Raw genomic sequence first — 17,160 nt, 5'->3', positions numbered from 1 at the left:
CCCAAAAAAAATGTTGAAGGGGATAATTTTGGATACTGCACTTTGAGGTACTACTAGCCAATTATTTTGGTGTTTTGAGGTCTTCCAGTTTGTCGTTGCAGCTTTTCGGTCAATATCACATAATGTTGCTTTGTAAGATAAGAACACTGCGTGATAGTTAATTTGTTTTATGCAAGTTCTTCTTCGTTGGTTGCTAGCTTACAGTAACTTGCTCATGAAGTTTTGAGATTGTATTTGAAGCAGAAGGAATCAAAGGAGAAATGCGTGTCAATGTTTTGTTTTTGCTTTTTTTTTTTTTTTTTTTTTTTTTTCTGATTGTCTTCGATCACCTCACTACAGCCAAAAAGTGGCCACTACCAAAATAAATAAATAAATAATTTGTGGGCCAATGCTAGTTTTGCCAATTGGCGCCTTTGTCTACCAAAAAGTCCAAGTCAGAGAGACTTGGGATCCAAGTCTCCGAGTCAGAGCATCACGAAGGTGATGATATTTTTGAATTTTCTGTGTCCATTATTTTTAGAAAAATTAATAAAAAAGCTCTTAAAACTTTTAATTTTAATTAAAAGTCATCTAATAAATTTATTTAATGATAAGGATAAAAAAAAATATTTATTTAATAATAAGAATAAAAGAAAAAAAAAACCAATCAAATGGTTTGTTTAAAAAATAGTGTAGTGCCTATGTTTAATTTCAAAAATAGTGAGTTTAAGAAATAATCAGTGTTCAATTTAAAAAATAATAATAGTATCAATGTTCAGTTTTAGAAATAATGATTGTACTCGTGTTTAATTTTAAGAAATAGTCAGCGTTTAGTTTAAGAAATAGTGTAGTACAATACATGTGTTCAGTTTGAGAAATAATTAATATTTTTAAAAATAGTGAATAAAAGGAGAGAGTTTGTGATGGACACACAGGGTTCTGCCGCAATTTTTAGTTTTTTTTTATTTTGTTTTTATTATATTAATTTTTTTTCATTTTAATTCAAATTTAGGATATTTTCATTAAAGTGTAAGTTATTTTTATTAAATAAAGTTATCAGATGATTTATTGTTAATAAGAAGTTTAGAAAAACTGTTTTTATTATAGCTCCCTCCTTGTCCGGTACTAAGTGAAATTTTATTAAATAAAAAAATAATATACTCCGTTAATATAAAGGAAAATTTATACATACAGTACACTTTTAATACTTAATTGTATATTGAAACAATATTTTTTAAATATTTTAATAAGACAAAAATTAATACATGTGAAATATGACATCATTGGCTTTTTTTTTAAGGTACAAAATACCCTTTTATTGACTTAGATTTTAGCATTACAATCATTCAGATTAAAGTCAACACCCCACAAAATGACATAAACATTCATCAAACATTCATCAAACATTCATCAAACATCATATGCCCACGCAGCCATTTTCCATCTGTACATAAACATTCATCATAGGCGACTGGGGTCGATGTGATATGGGGATTTTTTTCATTAATAATGGGTATATAAAAAGGTAGGATGCTTTTGATTATTATTTTTCTATATTTTTATATGAACATCGTTCAGATCATATAGTAATCAACATTTCAAAGTGTTGCTTTGTTTTTTTAATCCTTGAAAAACACAACATGTGATTTTCAAAAGCTTATATAAAGTCATCAATAAAACAGAATATAGATATTCTGTGAATGTCATGTTAAATTATTCTAGGATATGATTGTGTTCAAGAGAGCAATGCTCAGATAAAATCAAAAGTAGATGAAATAATGGATACAAAGGTACAAGAAGATAAATATGAGTCGGTTATGCTTGAGTCTTCCTTTATTTGGCTTGCTGCTACAGCAGCTCCTCTAACCCTCTTCATCTTCATTTTCCTTCTGAGTTTTTCTTGCTTTTCATCTTGATATAACATTAATCATTTGTGCCTTGATGAGCCAATCTGGACAATTATGGGTATGATAATATGAATAACTTTGTTTAATCATTAATCAGTGAAATAGCTTAATGAGCCAATCTGGGCAATTCTTGTTGACCACCTCCACTCACTTGTTTCTCTTGTCTTGGGCCATGTAGCTGATGTAGCTAATTGGCATGTTGCAATTCTCAAAGTTGTTAGTTGTTGGTTGTTAATTGTGAATTTTTATTTATTTTTTATTTTTTTTATAGAAAATAGTTTCACTATCGAAATTTGGCTTCAAAGTTCAGCCCACCCCAGTGTTGAATCGTGGGTTCATGTTTGGGCATAGTAGACTTGTAGTTACTTAGAATAAGATGATCATACAATCTTTGATCATCCGGCGTATGACTGCACACTTATAGTTGAAGTAATCAGCTACAGTAATAGGGAACTGAATGTAAGTATATGCATTTACAAATTGGTTCTACTAAAAAGCATACCAAAATTGCTTCTGCATATATTTGAACTAATTCTGCAAAAATGATCGAGGACGAGTTGAACTAATTCTACAAAAAAATAGTTGAGAACAGATTGAACTGATTCTACAAAAATAGTCGATGACTAATTGATTTGATTATAAAAAACAATGGTCGAGGACAAGTTGAACTGATTCTGCAAAAACGGTCGATGACGAGTTAAACTGATTCTGCAAAAACAATTGATGACGAGTTGAAATGATTATGCAAAAACGGTTGAAAACGGATTGAACTGATTTTGCAAAAATGGTCTAGAATTGATTGAACTAATTCTGCAAAAATGGTTGAAGACGGTTCAACTGATTCTGCAAAAATGGTCGAGGATGGGTTGAACTGATTTTGCAAAAATGGTTGGAGACTGATTGAACTAATTTTGCAAAAATGGTCGAAGAAGGGTTGGACTAATTCTGCAAAAATAGTTGATAATGAGTTGAGTTTATGACATATATTAATTTTGTTGGAGTTGTGAGGGTTGTGTTCTATTAACAGCCCTAAAGCTTTAGGGGTATATCTGGCATTTTAGACATTGTTTCCATGTTTTTGTGCTGAGCTTTAGTTGTTTTTATGCTTTTGTCCGTCCTTAACATGTTTTAAAACTAGTGGAATTTTTTGAAACATAATGAAAATTTTTGTCTCTATATATAAAGCTTCCTATTATAAACTTTACTCCTGATAATAAAGAAAAGAAAAACAAAAGATACACCAAATGACAAAAGATAGTGCATAGACTTCCTGAGTCATCGATCCGTTAAAAAGACAATGAATCAAGACAAATCAACACAAGGGGGATAACGATCTCACCGAAATTAAAGAGATGGCGCGTATTTGACCGTGAACGGTTGCAGGATCGAAGAGATCCGGCGAGAAGAAGAGGGGGTTATATGACCAAACCCCGTAAAATAAAACCTAAAAAGTAAGAGCTTGCAAAACAGGTTGCACTACCAAAGTAAAAGGATTAGGGAAGACGAAAAATGGCGCATCAAAAAGGGCAGACCAACGTGTAAGTTGGGATGTCCAAAAAATCCAAATGCAGAAAACGAGCAATCTCTAGGTGTCCATCACATTAATTTGGGGTGGTGAGTTCGATGTATGGGATGTGGATAGAACAAATAAAGACGAGAGCAACTCTAAGTTAACTAATTCTTTGGCAATCACATTTCCTTCTTGAAATATATGAGAACAATAAAAAATCATGTGTTGATTTACAATTTAAAATTGTTTACAAATATCAGTGTAACGCAATTAATTGAGATTCTGAAGATATAACTGTCAAAGTTTTATGTGATTCTTTTTTTCAAAAACAATAGAGTTAGATGATTAAATTGTTGGTTGTTAGAGGAAAAGATAATTGATGTAGATCAAATCTGCACAAAATTGTACAAATATAATTGATTTTCATCTTTGCAGTAAAACGTCATCTACAATTTCATTCAATCTAATTTGATAAGACTGATATCTACAAGTTTGTCTTCAGAATTTTGCCGTGAAAATATTCAATGGAAATTTTTTTTTTTTTCAGAGCAAATAAATAAACTTAAATATCTTTTGTTGTAGGGGACCTAGGGGTAGTGTTGCAACAATGCTAGTTAAAAGCGTGTGTAAATTTCACAGATTCGAAGATAGAAATGAAATCGTCATTCATTGTGCAGGATGAGAGAGCCTCAGAACCCAAAGTTAGCAGAGACCTTCATAAAACACTCAATCATAATATAAAGAGAGATTCAGTCCATCACTACGAGTTGAGATCCTTTCTCGACCTCATTGTCCAAAGCTTAAAGACTAACAAATTCAAACCGCCTAAGGAGAGAAAGAGAGATCCAAGTTCTTGGTTTGTATGAGACGGCTAGCGGAATGAGTTAATGAAAACAGTAAAATTCAATTTTAGTGATTCAAATTTGCTAGTCCTTAAACTCCGAATGATAAGATCTGGATAGATCTCAACTCCATCACTACAAGCCAGAAAACGTTCTCCAAAGCCAAAGTTGATGTGTGATTTCCTATTTAACCCAAGCCGTCGTAATTCATGGCACTGACTAGTCGCTGATGAGTGACGGTACTCGTTACTTACAAGCTCTTTCTTTTATCCCAACTTTTATAACAATTTATTCATGAGAAATTTGTAAGATTTATGGAATCACTAATATTCTATGTAGGACTCATACTGTGTTACAAATAATATCTATTTAATTATAATTGAGATGACATTGTGGCAGTATCTTAATAACTACATCATCGAATGTTTTAATTTTTTAATATATAATGTAGAACATTAAGTAGCTTATAGCTTAGTTAGTTAAAGAGTATTTGTCTATGCATCAGAAATCTTATATTCGATTCTCCTTCCTAGAATTTAAATGAATTTAGTGTAAATTATTATAAGATATTTCATGTGATCTCTCTGTTCATTATATCATAGTATAACACTGCTAAAGAAAATAAATAATGAATTTGAGAAATTGAAATACGACTTGTTATGTAGTTTCATTTGTTCACCATTCTTTCTGATTAGCATTTCTTTTCTTTTTATTTCATTTTTTTTCTTCAATATATTCATCTCGCGCAATGGTTTTCCATTTCTAGGGTTGTAGGGGATGAGTTATGGTACTTGGGATGTATTTTTTTAAGTAGAGGATCTGCAGATCTGTAGATCTGCAGCAGAGACAGAGTTGTAATTGCATCTTGTTCTTGAGACAGGTTCCCCTCCCTCCCCCTAGTCTCCTACAGTCTTTTATTCCTCCTAGCAATAATTTTACATTTTTGAACTCCGCTCAAACTAGCTAAGCTAAGAGAAGCTATGACAGCTTGTCAGGTTCTTGCTGGTCTTTTGTAGTCCCAGACAGCTTGTCAGCTACACACCCAAAAATACGCCCCTCAAGATAGACATCTCTCTCACTACTCACTTTCCCATGCATGCAGATCAATGACTCAAGTACAAAAGTTGATGGCATATGCCTTGTACGGAGTTCCTTTTTCGTATTGTTGTAGATATTATTTAGATCCGAAGGTTAAAATGCTCATTGAAATGTTAAGACAAAATGCTATCTGCAAATTTGTGTTTAGTTGTAAAGCAGAGATAGTATAGTTTTATATTAGTATTTCTCGTTTCACGGGATAATGTGCACACGCACTTACAATTCAAAGCTAATATTTATAGACAAAGAATATGCCAACTAATTGGAGTAAGATTTTTCTTTTCTCTTATTCCCTACTCCTTTCCTATTCTTACGTTGTGTTTTTTATCTTTTTGTCTCTATTAAAAAATTAATATAAGATGTTAACTTAACGTAAATGTAATCCTTTAAGTAGGAGGAGAAGAAAAGGGAAAGAGATTAGAAGGGAAGAACATTCTCCTCCTTTACGCTTACACCTCAAAATGCAAACCAAAAGCTATCCAAAGAACGAGATGTTTTTTAGTATGTTGGAAATAAGGACCGGTAAACCAAATATTATAATACCAGTAATTGAATACTTGAAAAAAAAAATTTCAACTACGTATATTATGATACCGGATGTACCGGATCGTTTTTCCAGCAAATTGAAAATTTTCTGAGAGAACAATCATGTTATGTCCAACAATTAATTATTCATTTGCCTTTGGAGTTTTGTATTTGTCTATTTCATTCCCTAATTCATCTTTTGTTCCAAGTAAATCCTTGAACTTTTTCAAGTGTCATATATTGTGAGTTTTGACTTTCGTTTCAACTAATCACCGAAATCTGATCCCCCGATTCACAATTATATCGACTTCCTCCACACCATGTGAATTGTGACTTCCGTTTGCCCACATTTATAGGTAGTAATTTGTGTTGTAAGTTACCAAAGTGGGATAACCAAAACTTCATAGGGGCAAACTTGCGATAAATCGGATCTGCAACGAAGAAGCTGTACATATTAGTATTTATGTAACTGCTACATGTAATATTTCATTAAGTATTTGATCTTAATTCAATGGTGGAGGAAAAAGTACTACAAAAGCTCAATGACCATGACAGTTAAAAAAAAAGATAAAAACAGTAGATAATCATAATTTTCTTTGACCATGGAGCCTAGGAGAATAGGATTTCATAAAATAAAGAAACATGATCGGCTCACAGAGAATGTATCACTTTAGGAATTCTAACGATTTGCCTAATCGATACAAATTGTGACCCGGATCTTGTGACCTCCAAGTCCAAGTAACCCTAACCCTACTAAGAAGAAAAAAAACTCTGGCAATCCTCCATCCTTAGAGTAGAGTATCGTTGTATCATAAACAAAAACGTCTCACCAAAAGCTGAACTTGGAACAAGAAGCCACCGCTGTAAATCTGTACTTGGTTTCTCACAATATAAGTACAACTACATGTACAAGCTATATGTACAAAAGAATATGAAGGTTTAGGTATTGACATGTTTTTAACAAGGCAAAGTACATGTTATGTTAATTAAGAGCTACGGATATCCGGCTTGGTTTGCAGAAAAATTGGTTCTTGTCGGCGGTTCTTATCGCAGGGAGGGTGGGAACTGCTGCAGATTTTAGACTCCAAATTTATGGGATACGACTTCCCTTCAGTTCTAACTAAATAATGTATCTCAGAAGTATAGTGCAAGGTAGACAATTGCTGTCGTACCATCGATTTTTTAAAATAAAATTAATGTATTTGAGAAATTGAGATACACTTGTTATGTAGTTTCCATTTGTTTACCTTTCTGAAAAGCATTCTTTACTTTTCATTTCATTTTTTTCAAATATATTCATCTCCTGCAAATTGCAATGATGGTTTTCCATTTCTAGGGTGGTGGGCGATGAGTTATTGTCCTTGGGACGGATCGGTAGGTCGGTCATTTAGTATTTATATAGATCTGCAGCAGAGACAAGAGTTGTGATTTGCTTCTTGTTCTTCAGACATCAGGAAAATGATACTTTTCGGATTCCTTTCATCAAATCAATTTAATTACTTAATTCGAACTTTTGAAATTTGATCCAACGGTTAAAGTTATTATAACTTTTAAAGAGACCTCCTGTTTGTAACCGTTGAATCAAATTTCAAGAACTCAGATTGATTAATTGAGGGAATTTGATGGAAGGGATCTGGAGAGTATCCTTTCCTCTTCCCCAAGTCTCGCATACACTCTCCTAGTCTGCATTCCTCCAAGCTTAATCATTTCACGTTATCCCTTTCCCTTCCCCCAAGTCTCGTACACTCTCCTAGTCTGCCATTCTTCCAAGCTTAATCATTTCACGTTATCCCTTTCCCCTCCCCCAAGTCTCGTACACTCTCCTAGTCTGCTATTCCTCCAAGCTTAATCATTTCACGTTTTTGAAGTCCACCCAACTCTCAAGCTAGCTAAGCTAAGAGAAGCTATGATAGCTTGTCAGGTTCTTGCTGGTCTTTTTTCGTCTCGTGCAGGTTGTCAACTACCCACCAAAAATAAGGCACGCAGACATCTCTGTCGCTTCTCACTTTCCCATGCATGCAAAAAAATACTAGACCGTAGTAGATCAGTGACCCAAGTACAAAAGTTAGTTGATGACATATGCCCTGTGTGGGTGCCCTTTATGAAGAAATTTTTTATGGCAATATGGGATATCGGATTTTTTTTGTAGCTTTTAAACGACAGATTTTTTTAACTAAAAACATTAAAAATGAGATCCAATAATTAAAATGCATGCTAAAATGTAAGACGAAAAATTAAATGTAAATTTCTATTTAGATATAAAGAAAGGATACAATATCTTTATATTAGTATTTTTTTTTTTTCACGTGACTTAAAAGGCTAATAATGACAAAGAATACGTGAACACAATTTACACTTACACCTCAAAACTGCAAACCAAAAGCCATCCATAGAACAATGCGTGAACCCCAATTTACACTTTCACCTCAAAACTGCAAACCAAAAGCTGTGAGTTTTGACTAATCACCCAAATCTAATCCCCCGATTCACAATTATATCTACTTCCTTCACACCATGGTTCTCCTACAGCCTTCTATTCCACCTAGATTAATTTCATGGTGCATATTAATTAGTGGGAAAAATAATTATGAGAATTTTAAATATAAAAGAATGATAAAAGATTATATCTAAGATTTCCATGTGATGAATTTTGAGTGGATTGGAAGTGTCATTTAGCAACGTCCAGGTGGTAATTTATACTCCGCACAAATTTTTCTCTTCACGGTTGTGAATTGTGACTTCCGTTTGGCCCCATTTATCTTTTATTGGATGTAATTTGTGTTGTAACCAAACTGGGATAACCAAAAACTTCATAGGGGCAAACTTGCGATACACCCAATCTACAACAAAGAAGCTGTACATACTAGTACTTATATGTTTGAGGGTGTATATGTAATATTTCATTAGCTAAATCCTTTGATGATGTAAAATAAAAGTAAAATAATAGCCATGGTTCAAGAAAAATGTGGTCACTAAACATTTGATCTGAATCCACTGGTGGAGGAAAAAGTACAACAAAAGTTCAATGACCACCTATTGTTAAATTAAGATCGAACAATGAATGACCACCATTTCTTTGGACCACGGAGTCTAGGAGAACATGACTTTGTAAAATAAAGAAACATGAACGTGGCCTCCAAGTCCAAGTAACCCTAACCCTAATAAGAAGGGAAAAAAACCCTCGTACTCCCCAATCCTTAGAGTTGCGTTGGATCAAAAACGAAAAAGTCTCACCAAAAGCTGAAATTGGAACAAGAAACCACTGCTGTAAATCTACACTCGGTTTCTCACAATATCTGAAGTACAACTACATGAATACAAGCTGTATGTATAAAAGAATAGGAAGATCTTGGTATTGGCATGTTTTTAACAAGGCAAAGTACATGTTATGTTAATTAAGACCTACGGATATCTGGCTTGGTTAGCAGAAAATTTGGTTTTTCTCGGCGGTTCTTATCGGAGGGAGGGTGGGAACTGCTGTAGCCTCCAAATTTATGGGATACGTCTTCCCTTCAGTTCTGACCCCCACAAAATGGTAAACAAAAGGCCATCTCGCAGCAACAGAGGGTTGATTCGGTGATCCCACAAGCACGTGTAGCAATTTTTTATATTACAGCAAGTGACATAAAGAACACCCATATACATCCACAACCACTTATCCACGTCGCTCTTCAAACGCTAGACATACCAGAAACCGAAACTCAGATGGCGTTGCTAGTACGAGCTAGTCTCTGAGCTTCTTCCAAGTCCTTCAAGAACCTGCATTGCCAGCGAAGAAATAATTGAAGCAGGGCATCTTATTTTAGACAATTTCAATTAGCTACAGTAACTAACTAGAATACCCTCTAATTACCACTGATAATTCAAGACCTCCAAAGAAAATGTACTAGTATTTACTCATCACGACCTCCCATTTTCCGTAATTGTTTAGGTGTAAGTGAATGCTTATTTATCATGTTCTTGAAAACTTCTAGGAACTCAATTTGTAGATGAATTGGACCAATACAAACAAGTAGTGCGACACGAAATAACCCAAATAAGTGAATATTTATCATGCCAAAACTCTCAAATTTACATCCATAAGAAAGGAGTGGTATCAAGTCGGACCACTAAAAGACAGTTTTAGAAATCCAAGCATTAAGTGAAGCTAGTACAGCAAGGTAAACTTCTTTTTCACTTATAAGTTTATTATGCAAGTATTTCTGCATAAATTACAACGGTGATCTGAAACATACCTTTTAGAATTGAGAATCACAGAACCACCAAGTATAAAGCGAATTCCAGTATTCATAGCATTTTGTAAAGCTACACAACGAGACTCCTCGTAAGTTGTCCCCCCAACAATGAAAATGACCACTTCTTGAGGCCTGCATGGAGATCATAGGCGTAATTTAGAATATTAATCCAAATTATTGTATTTTTCTACCCTCGCACCACGACAAGTTTCATAGATTAATGTAGTCTGTGGGTCCTTAGAGATTAAACCGGACAAAATGAAGTGGGTAGACAGAAACAAGGTCGGGTAACTTGAGAAGAAAAAGAAAGGTACGACCAAGCAGCTGATAATTAAAAACAGTAAAGGCTTATATTCAAGTCATTTGAGATGTCTAGGAGAAACCAGCAAGAAACCTGGACACTAACACGGAGTGTCTGAAATTATGAAAATTATGAACTGCGAAGCAATCATGAAAACCAGTGCTTAAATTTAAGGTCCTTTAGACGGTCATCCTGTCTACAGAAGGTAGTATGGCCTCAATGACCTCCAAACTTGTCCGCAAGCACTGATTTCATGTAGAGTGATTCTCTTTACACCCATTAGTATTCTCTGGACAACCAAATTTCTCCTGACACCCATATAATTCATTTATCTTTCTCTGGACACCCATAGTATTTTATAATATCCCACTATTAACCTCGTTTAAAATTTAAAAGAGAAGGATAAAAACTGAATAATAAGAAACAAAAATCATGATTTTAAACCGACAACGCCATCACTGGCAAACTATGCCGTCAGTTCCTAAAAAACAGTAGCAATAGTGTACAAAGGCTAAGTTCTTAGTTTATTTGGAGGAAGAGGTCGAAGAGAAGGTGGGAACAAAGACAAAGTTTTGGCAATCAGGTACCTAGATTTGCAGAACAGCCTGTGAGGATTGTTCAGCGTAAAGTTTGGCGACCACAGATATGCAGGACGGGTGTGGGTGTTGTATCGACCTATGAGACTCTTGCAATTCGTTCCTCTGATTTTTAAGGATCAGATCATATATTTGACGACATCCGTACCCTTGGATCTTAATATGTAGGGTTTAGGATCTTAATATGTTAGCTTCCATGATGTCCCAGCAACCTCCCTGACCCCTTTTCCTTCTCTCTTTTTTAATTGAGGCCTTTTTGACTTTTTAAATTATAGTTTCCTTAACAGAATCTTCAAAATCATGTAATCAATCATAATTTGGACTTTTTGGTCATTTTGTTAAAGGATATATTTGTCCTCAAACAAATTTTGTAAATTTGGGTGTCCACTGTCGAGAGACGAATTTTGGGTGTAAACAGAACCACTCTTTCATGTATCTCACTAGTAAACTCAACACTGAAGAATGAACTGTCATTAAGAAGCAACCAAGAAATGGGCTCCAGGCAGCATGCATAGCATACGGGTTTCAGGGTGCAGGAGCTTCATTTCAATGTTCCTCGAGGTTTTACTCTTGGAGATAGTAAAATTATAACTTAAAACTGACTTCCTGGGGAAAGTACTTCAAAATGAAATAAAATAAGATTTCAGAGACCAACCTGCCCTGCTGGAAATGATTTCCCACAAATGGATAATCCACATCTCTCAGCCGTCCCTTGCTGATGCTTTCCATAGTTTGGAAGAGAAGAGGCTGGTGTTGTGTGTACACATTCTCAACCCCCTACAGCATTTAAGATATTATCTATAAGCTTATAAAGCACAACCTATAATATGGAAAGAGTGTAACTTTCCCAAACAAACCTTCAGCCCACGAGCCATGTTACGAGCAATGTTTAAGAAATCTCGATTTCCAAAAAGATCCCCGGTTCGCTTATCCACACCCGCTTGCTTCAAGAGAAACTGGACAAGCTGTAATTCCACAATAGACAATTTATTAAACCCGTGAAATAATTTTGGAAGCTAAAATAAAGTTACATTAGAAGCATAAGGTATAATTGCTGCTCTTATTGAGCCTCCCAAAGAAGGGTCAATCTCCAAAACAATTGGATAAGCAAAACTAAAATAAAAATTACCATCACCAATGATCTAAATGAAGGTAGCTGTTGAACTTCAAGGGTCAGGCTTTAGGAATTAAAATTTTCCACTTAAACACAGATATGCGACCCCACTCCCTCCCAAAGAAAAATGAAGGAAAAAATGACATGAGGTGAAAGAATCCAAACAAGGATGCTATCTTGGTTACATTACCCCAGGCTTGTACTTGGGAGACTTGGATGACAGTTTGTTAAATAATTGCATTAGTTGCACAGGACTCTCCTTCTCATAGCGTAAGGCATACAGCATGACAAGACGTAGGCGGTCAATATCAGATACACTTTCATTGTTTAATAGATTTGTCACCGCCTGCAATGTACATAGGAAAAAGAGATGGTTGCTTCTGAATTCAAATTTCGATGATGGTTAAATAGTTGCTATCTCAAAGTCAATAACAGAACAAGTTATGGTACACAGAGGAATAAAGAGGGTAGAGAGAATGTAAGCGAAGTTCAGTTTCATTTTGCTTATTTGAGAAATATGTTGTTTTAGTTTGTACCTCAAAAGCTGCCACCTGCCCACCATTGCAAGCCAACTCCTGTTCTGTCTGTGAAACTACCATAAGTTTTCGCTCTTCAACTAGCTTACTCATTTCTGTTACCAGTGCCACATGCTTTGAAACATTTCCGTGCATCTTTCTGTACTCAGGGTAATTGTCAACAAACTTGGCCATGTCCTCTGCATTAATAATGAATTTACACAGTTAGTTACCAACAACGGTTCCCTGTGGGGCTATGCAATAGTTAGTAACTACAAGTCAAGACTCAAATTTTCATTTTTGCATCCTACGAACCTATCGTCTGGATGTTCTGGTTACTTTTTGAAATTTGCTGAAATTCATCAACCAACTGCTTGATGTTCATCCCAATATCACCAAAGTTCTCATACATGTTCTTTTTGAAAAAAGCATCTTGTTCTGATGACAGCACAACCTCCTATGAGCATCAATACCATATGTATTTGTTTAGCAAGAAAAATTACAAATACAGATACTTAAAGTACTCAGGGAAAACAAAACTCAACCTGTTGATCCTTTGGAAAATTTCCAATGTTTCGTAAGTCGACTTTGTTGTCTTGAATACCAATCAATTCGTGAACCATTGCCTGAAATTAGATTAATAAATGAGCTCTGTTTATATTTCAGGTGATTTTGTCCCATTGTAATTTCAAAAGCAAGCATCAAGATGAGACAATGTCACACATCCAGTAAATGTTAGTCGTGACACAATTACCTGATAGGTCCACTGATTCAACAATAGGGTCACAGGATCATCCCTCCTATCAATTACCAGCAACAATGGAGAAATTTCTGTTCGTCTGAAATCAAAAAGTCCACTTTCCTGCTGGTACATCAGCTTCTGTTACATGCCCAAAATGCAATATCAGTTTCCCTGTACAGACTTTCATGGAGAGAATCTGCATGCTGTAAAATCCACTTTATATGGCATACAATATGCATAAAAAGTTGAGCATATAGAAAAAGAGAGACAGGAGAATACAAAACCCTGATAAAGTTGACATTCAAAATAGTACTATCAATACAAGCCCACATACAAAACTTTTTGGAACATATTATACTTACTGCTGTTTCCTGCGCAATCCTTTTTGCAATATCAGATGTTCTTTGATAACGAATAACTGGTCTTCGTTTTAATGCCAAAAAAACAGCTGCAATTCCATCAACTACTTGATCACAGAAGCGCTGTAAATTTGAATGATCCACAACTGCTGGGAGCATATACATGTGATTTGATGGCATATTCAAAGTGAAATGGTAAGGATCAGTTGCAACAAAGTCTGCATAGAACTCCTGCAAGACCAAGATAAACCTAATATGAAGACTGAGAAACTAAACCCATATGTACAGTTTCATGGCGAATTTTTTATTGTTAAGTTTAATATTAGAATGGCATAACCACTATGTTACACAAGAATTTATTTTTTCTTTATCTTAAAAGAGAACTTTACTGGAAATTTGATCTGTATAGTCATGCATTAGAACAAGGATTTAACAGAAATAAAACTGATTCCAACCAGGCAGAGCACAGAGTAACTATATTCAAACAAAAACAATATATTTTGCATCAACTTCCTTACAAAAGCGAGTGAAACAAAAACCATGCTTCCACATAATACTATAATAAGCTTACTTGAGATGTATGTTCCCGTTACGTGAGTCCCGTTCTTTTGGTTACTAGGTGACCCCAGAATGGTCCCTCACCCTTGGCTTTGATAATAAGTTTTGAGATTAAAACATTAAATGCGCATTCATTTCTTATCCAACCTCAATATCAAATCAAAGGATGAATGACCATGCATTCCTTGGTCACTAGGTGACCAAAAGAACATTTCTCTGGCTGTTAGTTACAAACTTACTACTTATGATGTATTTCTCAAATTGCTGGCATCTCAAATAAAATTGGAAGTCCAAATTCAGTTAGCAATGTGCATTACTACATACATAAATTTTCCGATAATCGTAACGAACATGCGAGAGAGCATTTGAGTGAATGATGAATTACCTGAAGCTGCTGTACAACTTCATGCTCATCTGAATCAGCTAAAATATGAATCTGGGTATCCTTCAATATGTTGGAGAAAACTGTAAAATTCCAGAATGCCAAGAGAAATAAGCTCCAAATATTATCTGGGTACCCTTCAAACACACTCCATAACCAATATAACATCAAGAAACATCAAAACTTACAGAGGTGATACTCTCCGAATCGAGGAGCGACCAAGTGCCGGCGCAAATACTGTATATTCTCTGAAGTGGGTGCAAGGAAGTAGACGGCTTTGAGGTGAGACATGGATTCTCTGGACTTGGAAATGGAGTCTACCAATTCCACCAGAAACACTTCCTTCTGAAGAAGCTCGGATTGCGAATACGCCACGCTGACTATACTGACCTACGCCACAATCAATCAAAACAAACAAAAACAACCCATTATTTACTCGATCAAAATTGCTTCAGAAAAATTTTGAAACTTTTCGAGAGTGGAAAGGGTTGTTACCGTGTGGGAATCGAGGATGAGAACCTTCATGCCGGAGATGTCCTGCAACATCCGACTCAGGTAATCCCTTACGGCCGAGACCAGCACCATTTTCAGATATACGGCTACGATCTGAAGCGGATGATTGTGATGATGATGTGTTCAATTGTGTGTAGGAGAAGAAAAAGTTGCAGATCAAAGAAGACGGAGGGGGAAAGGGGAAAGGTGAAGGAAGAAGAAGTGAAGGACAGGTCCCTAAAACGCGACGTTTTCCTTAATATTTTCTTTTTCTCTTTTGCAGTGAGGGTAAAAGTAAAAATAAGCCTCAACTCATCCTTCCTCAGTTTTCTCATTTTGTTAGTGAAAGGTTAAAATGTGACTTTCATAAAAGCGTCCTTGAAACTAAATTATTATAAATGGGGATGAGCGTTAAACCCATCTCATTTTGGAGGCAGATTGTCTACCTTCATGTTTGGTGCCCTTTTCATCCATTTCTATTTTGTGCGGTCACTGTTAAGTCATGTCAATATTTTATAGTGATGTTTTTTATAAAGATAATAAGACAAAAAACAATAAAAATATAAAATATTGATATGATTTAACCGTGACTACACAAATAGGAGGGGATGAGAAGGACACCAAAACAAGAGGACAGACAATCTACCTCCTCCCATTTTCTTATTTTCCCACCCCACTTAAATGTGAAAACTCCATTGACAACTATGTCCTTTTAGAGAACGACCGTAAGGACCAAAACAATAACCAATTGTATTTTGTCACGTAAGCAATGGATTTTTTTTCAGTAAAAACTAAAATAGCAGAAAAAAAATCAGTAAACCTCCACTCCGTTCTCACTATTATAACCACGACAAGTGCACAACCACACGCTTCCCTCACGGCAGTGTCGATGACGGCTACCTTCTCTTTAACGGATTTTTATCATTTTTTTTGGTTAAAGAGAGAGAGATATATATATATATATATATGTATGTATATCCTATATATTCTTATAAATAAAATTTAAAATTATTTAGAGATATATAAAAGCTTATATTAGGAATAAGGGTGGGTGGGAAAAGAGAGTTTTTCATTTTTAACATTTTATGGTAAATGAAATTATAAGGTGGGTGGAAAAATAAGACAATGGGGTGAGATTAGTAATACTCTAAATGGAGAGCATCAATTTTGTCCAGGCTTAGCACCAATCTCACATCCCTTATCGTGGTTTAGTATCAGTGTAGTTTTTTTTATATAAACTACTTTTACTGTGGTTTGCGAATAGTTTTTTTTTTTTTTTTTAACAAATGATATTATTTACAAAGGGGATGAGAGTCAATGGGCTAGCAATAATTGGTTCAAATTCGCCGTTTGTGAGAATCAAACCTAATAGCTCTTACTTACAAGTGAAGAAAAATATTATTAGACTGTAGTGCTAAGTGGCTATTATGGTTTGGGAATAGTTAGAACCGCAACATTCCTAAAGAAAACAAATTTCCAAGGCTCTTTGCTATTAAGATGCAATTAGAGCTCATTTAGAAACGTTTTTAGTTAAAATGGTTTTTGAATCTATCATTAGTAAAAAAAAATAAGTGAATTTGAAAAAAAACACCTGAAATGCTTTTTGAAAGAAAAAAAAAACTTTTTCTTCTTCCAAGAAGCACTTCAAGTGCTTTTGAAACCTTTAAATTTTATGTTTAAAAGAGTCTCAGTCATTTTAAAAGTACATCAAAACGAATCCTGAATTAATTAAATTATTAACCCAAATGAGTGAATGTATGTGGGTGAGAAATGGTTCAAGAATAATGAAAAAGACTTACTATGAAAACTATTTGACCAAAAACAAAAACAGGAAAATATGGATTACTTCAATTTTATTTACTTGTTCTGACTCGCCGTTTTCTTACACTTGCATTGACCGTTCTTTTTCGTTACACACAATAATAATACTGACAGCAAGAGAAAGAGAGAGAGAGAGTCCTTCCATCACACACGGATCGTGGATTCCCAGGTTTTTTTTTTTGCA

The 17,160-nt window shown here is 34.8% G+C and overlaps 1 protein-coding gene across 1 annotated transcript; it reads right to left on the bottom strand.

Annotated features, from left to right (window-relative positions):
- Positions 1-9,089: 9,089 nt before the first annotated feature.
- LOC137729114 (vacuolar protein sorting-associated protein 45 homolog) lies at positions 9,090-15,366 on the bottom strand. The gene is made up of 13 exons (XM_068467944.1): positions 15,159-15,366; positions 14,852-15,053; positions 14,667-14,746; positions 13,727-13,954; positions 13,377-13,502; positions 13,168-13,248; positions 12,938-13,079; positions 12,644-12,822; positions 12,298-12,453; positions 11,851-11,958; positions 11,649-11,770; positions 10,097-10,228; positions 9,090-9,620 (listed from the first exon to the last, which is right to left on the bottom strand). The coding sequence occupies exons 1-13, from the start codon at positions 15,246-15,248 to the stop codon at positions 9,563-9,565; spliced, it is 1,704 nt and encodes a 567-aa protein (XP_068324045.1). The 5' UTR covers positions 15,249-15,366; the 3' UTR covers positions 9,090-9,562.
- Between the last annotated feature and the right edge of the window lie 1,794 nt (positions 15,367-17,160).

The sequence above is a fragment of the Pyrus communis genome, chromosome 3 (assembly GCF_963583255.1).
Source record: "Pyrus communis chromosome 3, drPyrComm1.1, whole genome shotgun sequence".
In the NCBI taxonomy this organism is placed as follows: Eukaryota; Viridiplantae; Streptophyta; class Magnoliopsida; order Rosales; family Rosaceae; genus Pyrus; species Pyrus communis.
Note: the sequence above shows the minus strand (reverse complement) of the source record. Positions and strands in the feature narration are given on the sequence as shown.

What these genes read in the sequence shown, in the direction of transcription:
- LOC137729114 (XM_068467944.1), bottom strand. Translation starts at nt 15,248, where the DNA reads ATGGTGCTGGTCTCGGCCGTAAGGGATTACCTGAGTCGGATGTTGCAG. An exon ending in AAGTTGTACAGCAGCTTCAG is followed by an intron (nt 13,955 to 14,666) that starts GTAATTCATCAT and finishes TTGGTCTTGCAG; the next exon opens with GAGTTCTATGCAGACTTTGT. An exon ending in GTGATTCTCAATTCTAAAAG is followed by an intron (nt 9,621 to 10,096) that starts GTATGTTTCAGA and finishes CTGGCAATGCAG; the next exon opens with GTTCTTGAAGGACTTGGAAG.